The 7,993-nt window shown below is 45.5% G+C and overlaps 2 protein-coding genes across 3 annotated transcripts; one reads left to right on the top strand and one right to left on the bottom strand.

Annotated features, from left to right (window-relative positions):
* Nucleotides 1–29: 29 nt before the first annotated feature.
* On the top strand, nt 30–4,909 carry LOC311024490 (tyrosine-protein phosphatase non-receptor type substrate 1-like). 2 transcript variants are annotated; one of them, XM_084026913.1, is made up of 6 exons: nt 30–110; nt 739–1,053; nt 2,516–2,935; nt 3,941–4,027; nt 4,104–4,142; nt 4,286–4,909. In XM_084026913.1, exons 1-5 carry the CDS (start codon nt 56–58, stop codon nt 4,130–4,132), a joined length of 906 nt encoding a protein of 301 aa, XP_083883039.1. In that variant the 5' UTR covers nt 30–55; the 3' UTR covers nt 4,133–4,142; nt 4,286–4,909. The 2 variants fall into 2 exon arrangements, with proteins under 2 accessions (XP_083883039.1, XP_083883038.1); XM_084026912.1 differs by having other exon boundaries at nt 4,101–4,142.
* Nucleotides 4,910–5,277: 368 nt separating this feature from the next.
* Nucleotides 5,278–7,895, bottom strand: LOC311024061 (free fatty acid receptor 2-like). Its single transcript, XM_084026253.1, has 2 exons — nt 7,844–7,895; nt 5,278–7,336 (listed from the first exon to the last, which is right to left on the bottom strand). Exon 2 carries the CDS (start codon nt 7,121–7,123, stop codon nt 6,125–6,127), a length of 999 nt encoding a protein of 332 aa, XP_083882379.1. The 5' UTR covers nt 7,124–7,336; nt 7,844–7,895; the 3' UTR covers nt 5,278–6,124.
* Between the last annotated feature and the right edge of the window lie 98 nt (nt 7,896–7,993).

Below are 7,993 nucleotides of genomic sequence, written 5' to 3'. Positions count from 1 at the left end.
CAAGAGTCTGAGAAATAAAACATTTCAGCCCTCGAGCGTGGAGAACACCTGCAGCATGGCGACACGACCTCACCTGTGTTTGCTTCTGTTACTGGCCGGCCAGGGACCAGGTCAGTGTGATAGCAGTCCAAATGTGTTGAACTGCAAGTTTCACTCTCTGTTCAGATTGTTGTTTTCTAAATTCTGTATCCATTCTAACAGATTGATGTGACATTTGGCATTAAATGCCATTTATTTGCATGATAAAAAATACTGAATTGTTGTGGAAATGTTGCTTCTGCTCTTCGTTTAATGAATAGAAGTCGCTGTTTTTGTGTTTGCTGCTCTTCTTTGTCATCTGTAGTTCAATTTGTGCATCGGAGTGTTTTGCTTATCTTATCTGCAGTATTTCATCATCACACTTTATAATCACTTCATCACACTTAGCAAGACAAGTGCTCGCCACAATCACAATCACAGATACTCCAAAGAAACGCTTTGTTGTTCAGAGTGTCTGCATTCGAGAAGAAGAAAAAATAGGATTTTGAAGAGTTAAGCATTTGTTGTTTGTGGATTGTATCACGCTGGGAGCTATTCAATAAGTGTTTGCATTATAAAATTGTACTAAATTGACTTCCAGTGTTTGTTCTTTGAGTTTCTGTCTGACTGTCAGCCGTTACCTCGGCAAACACACGTATCTGTACTTGGCTTTTTGAAAGTTCCTTGTATGACACATTGCATTAATGGCTGTGTCTTTAGCCCTGACAGCAGCACCAGAGGGACTGAGGGTTCGACAGCACCCCCCCTCCCTCCGTGTGATGCGGGGTGAAACAGCAACCCTGTCCTGTCATTTCAAAGTGGACTCCCTCAAGTACGGGGTTCAGTGGTTCAGACTGAAGTCGGAGAAGCAGCCCATCCCAAGGTCATGGAGGAGGGCCGTCGTGGAGAAGGATCAAACTTCCTCCATGGTGATCGCCGACGTCGCCCTGGAGGATTCTGGGTGGTATTACTGCGAGGTGAACGTCCTGCAGAAAGAGCCGGAGTGGGGCAACGGCACCGAGCTGCTCGTCTTGGGTGAGGAGGAGCCAGAAATCGCTGGCTTCGTTAATTCATTCGGGTGCACTCGGGCGATGCTGCCACGCTGGTAATCACGTCTCATTTGTAGAAAGCCACGGCATTTAGCGTGAGGCGGCTCGATGCGAGGCGTAGATCGGCCCATGAGTCGCCGGAACAGGATCTCCATCTATAAAAATTCAAGCCATGTGAAATTCTCCCAGAGTTCATCTTTTTGCCTGAGCGGTTTCATGACAGATGTAGAAATAATCACCCCGGCACCATGTGCAGGGCCTCGGATCGATCCCGCCCAGGGAATTAAACTCACCAGAAAACAAGGCAGGGAGGGATGGCCACATTATTATGTGGAAATCATTCATGGAGAAGAAAAGCCTCCTCTTGATTTTCTCTGGATGCCTCGTTACCAAATAACCATCAATAGTGCATGTTTGTATCCAGTTTATTCTTCTTTAATTGGTTATTTTTCACTACATATTTATTCTCAACTATTTTAAATTTTCCCTGAATTCACTTTTTTTTCATTGTAGGCAAAACATTTTGTAATCTTTGCCTCAAAATGATATACAGAGCAAATGGTAATTACAGCTATTTGTCATTTTAAGTGTTTTTTTATTTGTGTAATATATAGCCGACTATTTCACACATTTGTCTTTGACTGAGGAGGCTGCTAACGCCACCTCATTCACGGGTTTCTGCTGCATATTATGATTTGCTGCTGCAAGGACACGATTTAACAGTCTGAATGATATCAACTCCATTTTGATGGATATCAACCCCAAAAATCACAAAACAGACAAATGAGATCGTCAGCACTCACAAAGTAATAAAAACACGTTTAATGATGACGTTTGTGGGCGGGACCTGTTCACAGGAAAGAGTTACCACTGCAGAATATTAAACACGTTTGTCCACGCAGCGTGAAAAAGACAGAAGCAGCCTTTTAGCACCAAACCCACCCTTTAATGTCCTTTTTTAAACGGTGTGTAAAGACACAAACGAACCATTCCCATACACTATTTAACATGCAGGACCAACCATGTCGTCTGCTTGACATGTCCTGGTGGGTTTGGCTATGTGGGCGGGACAAAAAGGGAATTAGGATCCAGAAGACGGGATGAGAGGTGTCTTTAATTCTGCTGCTCGTGGTGCTGGTGGGTGTTGAGGCTGTTAGTCCATTGTTAAGTGGAGAGATAGGGAGAGGCCTATTGGATACACCACTTAGTGTCCTGTGGGCTTAAATGAGGAATTACTGCAGCCTTGTTTTTTATATGAATGCAGATGTTATTAATGCACATTCATGTGCATGCTTGCATTCTGTTAATGTGTCATATTTTGACTCCTTCGCCTTTGATGATGTTGTGTTATGTACTGATATTTACTGGTTGTGCACATGATGAGTTTTCATAGTGTATCCATTGGAATATGACGGGTTCTTATAATTCAGTTTCTTCTCCACTGCTAGCACCACCTTCTCCTCCCAGGATTTACCTCCAGATCCCCCCGGACCCAAACACCGGGCGGTGGGCTCTGGTCTGCCTCACCGGGGGATTCCAGCCCAGCGAGCTCAGCCTCACCTGGACTCTGCAGAGTGCAGCCGATATCGATCACCTGTCAGTCACCAACTGCACCCTCCCTGCGTTGAACCCTCAGGATGACCTGTCTGAAGGGCCGGCAGACGGAGCCCTGCTGTCCTCGGACGCCATGACTGCTGCGAGCTCCCCCAAGTGTTTCCAGGCGACGGACAACCACAGCGGGGAAGTGTACCTGTTCAGTGTGTTTGTCCTCCCACAGAGGGATTCTCTGGAATCAGGGATCACCTTCACCTGTGGGCTGCAGGACCACCCGGCCATGACCACGGCGCTCACTGCCTCCTTCACGTGGGGTAAATTAATAATAGTAATAATAATAATAAGATCATAATAATAAAAATAATCTTACTCATGTCTCCAAGACAAATTTCAAAGTTTGTGGGATTATTTCTTCACCACTTTAAAATGTCCATGATGGAAGTTTCCTTTTCATGATATTCTGAATGTTCTTATATAATACAGGACTGTTTTATTTAACTTTGTCTGAGAGAAATAAAGTTATTTTTTCTTTTTGTTGTGACAGATGAAATATAAAATCACTGCAACCTAGTTTTATCTAACATTATTTAAACTGCTGAATGCTGGATTGGGTCTACACACAGTATAAACTCTAGTCTGCACAACAAAAATACATTTAAAATTCATTTGGAGTCCAATCACTTCTTTAGTTTTAGCTCTGATTTGGTCTCCACCAACTCCTCAGGGGATCATGTGACTGTCTGTTGCTGGTACGATTGGTTTAAACAACAGTGATGAGAGCAATGAACCAAAACAGGGGGTTGGGAGGGAAATTGCTGAATTCTGTGTGGTTTTATCGTGACAGAAGACTACTTTTGCAGTCATTTGATCTATTTTTGTAGAATATTGATAGAGCAGCTTTTGGATTTGATGTGCACATGCTTATTTCTACAACTGCTGTTCATCTGAACCTTGAAGAACATGAACAGGAATGTTCTTTCCACTGTGCTAGTCTACAGGCGGCTTCCTTCCAAATAACAGTGTGTACTGACACGAGTTCAGCCTCCATACCACAAGTCGCTTGTTTCAGTGTTTGCCCTACTTCACTGTTAATGTGGGTCAGACATCGATCTTTCCAAGGCAACAGATTGCCTGCAATACTGCATACTTGAACAAATTAATGATTTTTCCAATCAATGTTTAAACACCTCTCTCCTCCCAGCGAGGAGGCGAATGTCCATCAAGCGAAGCCAGTTCAGCCTCCCTGTTTAATCCTGAATATCAGTCCGTTAGACGAGTCGCTGCTAATCACTGTTGCTCTTTCCTTTTGTTTTTTCCAGACGCCTCCCCGAACAAGCTGATCGGACACCTGAACATCATCAAGCTGTGTTTCCTCTCCGCGGTGACCGCCGTCTTTTTATTGGAAGGTAAACGTGAGAAAACATCTGAGCGAGCAAAAATAAAAACAGTGATATTAAATGAATGTGATGTTCTCAACAGCAGTCAAACATTTCTGCATGCGGGGGAAATGATGTCGGCCATGTGAGTACAATATTGTCCTCTGCCTTTGGCAAACACGTCATGTACACACACACACACACACAGGGCTGTGTTATCCCTGTAACCTATCACACATTGTTAGGAAAATGTCAACACTGACGCAATAACTAATTATTGTCTTCCAGGAAATAGAAAATGAAAAAGAGAAGACTGAAGGGCTGCCGGGTGTTGGGCTCGTCTCAGCAGACCAACCTTTGACAAACAACATCACACACATCAGGTCCGGAGTCAGCGCTGCAAAATGGGAATGAAGTGACTGAACACTTCCTGTATAATCTCTGTCTCTCACATTTGATGTTTGAATTCCCTTTTTAAACCTGCTGCTGTATATTCTATATTCTGCTTGGCTTTCACACACTCTATATCCCCGAAACATTGATGCTGTTTTTTAATTATTTGATTCCTGAGCATCAAAGCTGTTTATCTCAGGAACTCTGTATCGCCGCCGTGTGCTGACTCGCACCTTTTATTGGATCTGCTCAATTGTGCCGCTGGTTGGTTCGCACATCTTAGTCATTCAGTCGGATCTGTGTGTCAGAATGAATACTTCATGCATGATCCAGCTGTCAAACACACACACTGATCAGCTCAAAGCTAATCCTCACCAGGCGGGATTACGCTCCATGCCAGCACTCGCTTGTGTGGTGGCATTGTTTACATGCACGGTGTGTGTGTGTGTGTGTGTGTGTGTGTGTGTGTGTGTGTGTGTGTGTGTGGCTCACGTGTTGGGGAAGTTTGCTTTTTAAAGTAAGGCCTTCACTATGGAATGATGACCTTTTCATTTGAGTCAATAAACTTGCTTGTTCACAATGAATCAGTATCTTTTTATTTGAACCTACTTATATCTATATTTACAGTATATATATATATATATATATATATATATATACACACACACACACACATATATATACAGGGTCGCCCATGAAGTTGGAATCATTTGCAAATGTCGTGTCTTTTAAAGCGCCAAACAAAATGTTCTGCATGAATTACCTTCACCTGGTCATTGGGACACATCATGTATTCATCTGCTCAAAAGTGAAGACTGATGCATTTAAATAGAATAAACGGAGGAGTGTGCCTGAAAACAAATTATTCTAACATCAGAGTATTAAAACATGTTATGCATGGCTGCTCTGGTGATCACATCTTCATTCACGTCCATCATGCATTCCTTCAAAGAACATATAATTGGCATCATTACATGATTTTTTTCAGTGAAATGGTGTCATTTTTTCACTATTTTTCTGCTCACGTACGCTCATACATGCATCACCTGTTATCTGACTACTACATTATGCAAAATACATGTTGACATGACTCGTGCATGAAAACGGCTGCGTTTCTCCTCGTGTAATTACATCTGACATACAATTATTTCCCACCCGTGTGCTTTACGTTGTGATCAAATCCTGTAAGAATGCAAATGATGTGAACTCAAAATCTGCATGAGAATGGCCATATAAAAATAACAACCTGCATATTCATGCGTTGTCTCTGTGAGGCCGTGAAAAATCATCTCCTTCCATGCGACTGGTCGTGAAGACCTCACACAGCAACGCGTGATGTTACAAACAGAAAGCGTTTCCTGTTCGTGGTCGTTATCTCCTCGCCGAGCGGCGGCGGCGGCGGCCCTGTTGCTTAGATATTCATTCTGTTGGTGCAGCGCTCCACAACACCGGCTGCATTGATGTAGATCTTATGAAATCCTGCTGTTACGTAAGAAATGTGTCTCATTTGAATGCTGCGGCTCAAAAGTAGTCTCTGTGGCTTTGCACTGCTTTGCTCAGGCAGGTTTCCTCCATGTTGGGAAGCTCATCAGGGAGTCACACGGTGTATCGTTGACGGCGTGCCAAGTCAGTTCCTCACGTGTGAAAACAAACATGGCATTCATTTCCTGCTTCCAGGGATGAAGAAATAACAAATTAGTGAAGGTAGCAGCTCGCAGCTTTCTTTCAGTCAGCTCAGATAGCATTGATCTCCTCTTGCTTGTGTTCCTTATCTTTGGCAGGCTTGTTAATCCTCCCCCATAAGGCCCAGAGCATGTGACAGCACCTGCACCTGTTCAGGCGACTCTTCACCCCTTCCATCATTCTCCCCACGGTCTTCCTCACCGCCGCCGAGGAGAAGTAGAAGATGAGAGGGTCCAGGCAGGCGTTGAAGGTGCTGCACAGCAGGGCTTTGTCTCTCCAGTCGGGGCTCCTCCATGTGATGTAACCCACGATGTGCGACACGTTGTAGGGCCCGAAGCACAGAGCGAACACCAGCAGCGTTCCCAGCGCCATGCCGATGGCCCGGAGGCGCCGCCGCCGGCCGATGTGCTGCAGTCTGGATAGGATCCTGATGAAGTTGATGTAGCAGAAGCTGCTGATCAGGAAGGGGATGCAGAAGAGCACCACACACAGCTCCAGGCGCACCGGCAGGAGGACCCTCAGCTGGGAATTGGTGAAGTTCTCGTAGCACACCTCCTCCTTGACGTCACCGGCGGCGGCGGTGGCGTTGGCCGTGTGCGCCGGGCTGATGAAGGGCACAATGAACACGATGCTGAGGTTGATGAAGGAGAAGATCCAGAAGAAGATGCTGGCGGCGACGGCGTACACCGGCCGGCGCTTCAGGTTGTGCTGGATGGGGAAGGCCACGCCGAGGTAGCGCTCCACGCTGACGGCGGTGAGGAAGAAGGTGCTGGTGTAGATGGTCATGTAGAAGATGAAGCCGGAGAGCGGGCAGAGCGGGTAGGGCATGTCCCACAGCATGTTGTTCATCACTTCCTGCATCTTGAAGGGCAGGAAGAGGAGGAAGAGCAGGTCGGAGATGGTCAGGTTGAGGAGCAGGATGTCGATCGGCGTGGGCTTCTGCCTGACCTTCTTGCAGAAGGTGTAGAAGGCGAGGAGGTTGGCGGGGAAGCCCAGCACGAAGGTGATGATGTAGACGGACAGACACAGTCCCGTGTGGCACTGCTGCATGGCGGCTCGGTGCACGTCGGTCAGCCTATCAGGGATCGGACGTGTCACATCATGTCCTTGACTCTAGGGAGGGGGTGTCGGGCAGCAGGACCGCAGGAGACGAAGGCTTCTGATTGGGTCAGTGGCCTGGAACAAACCCAGCGAGACGGCGTGGTCTTCCTGTCCCCGCCGATAAACCAACGCTCATCGTTTCCTCGAGGGCTTGGAGCTCCGCTGATAAGAGAGAATGGAAAGAGATTACCACTCTGCACAGTATTTCTACTGTCGACTGTCCAGCTGACACTCGCTTAAAAGACTGCTTTTTACAAGGAGGAATAAAACACTTTGCCTCTTCATTTGTTTCCATATCCCTCCTTCAGAGTTTATTGTGAATTATCTTCTTAATGAGGAGCCTGTTATTGTGGTTTGTATATAAACCATAATGCAGTGTTATTGCTTCCTCGTGTCATAAATACAGTATAACGATGCTTTTATCATTAAGTCCCAGCTCCTGTTTTTTTCACTATATGCACAAATAGTGTCCGTGTTGTGGAAATGATGACCGTCATAAACGTAATGACTTAACTACGCCGGGGGATGAGTGTCTCAACACTTTAGCTGGCCGAGCATCACGACACGCTTTCAATCAGAAACATACCTGCATCTTATTCCTTATTATAGAGGAAACAGAAGAAGGGAACAATAACATTTTAAGGTATGATAGAGAAGCTGGTTTCTTACCCTCCGTGTAATGAGCTGCAGCACATTAAAGTGAACAGTGTGTGACAGAAGCTCAACTCTTATAGTCCAGTAAACCAGAGGGACTTTTTCTTTTTGGATACTCTACAGAGGAATGTGAAGAAACAAAAGAAGTGCCACTTATTTCAGGAA

This window comes from Eutrigla gurnardus (assembly GCF_963514095.1).
Source record: "Eutrigla gurnardus genome assembly, chromosome: 14".
In the NCBI taxonomy this organism is placed as follows: domain Eukaryota; kingdom Metazoa; phylum Chordata; class Actinopteri; order Perciformes; family Triglidae; genus Eutrigla; species Eutrigla gurnardus.
This window is presented reverse-complemented; position numbering and strand designations above follow the sequence as displayed.

Coding starts and splice junctions, on each gene's coding strand:
- LOC311024490 (XM_084026912.1), top strand. CDS start 56: ATGGCGACACGACCTCACCTGTGTTTGCTTCTGTTACTGGCCGGCCAG. Junction 2,936..3,940: donor CACTGCCTCCTTCACGTGGG/GTAAATTAATAA, acceptor TGTTTTTTCCAG/ACGCCTCCCCGAACAAGCTG. Junction 4,028..4,100: donor CGCCGTCTTTTTATTGGAAG/GTAAACGTGAGA, acceptor TGTTCTCAACAG/CAGTCAAACATTTCTGCATG.
- LOC311024061 (XM_084026253.1), bottom strand. CDS start 7,123: ATGCAGCAGTGCCACACGGGACTGTGTCTGTCCGTCTACATCATCACC.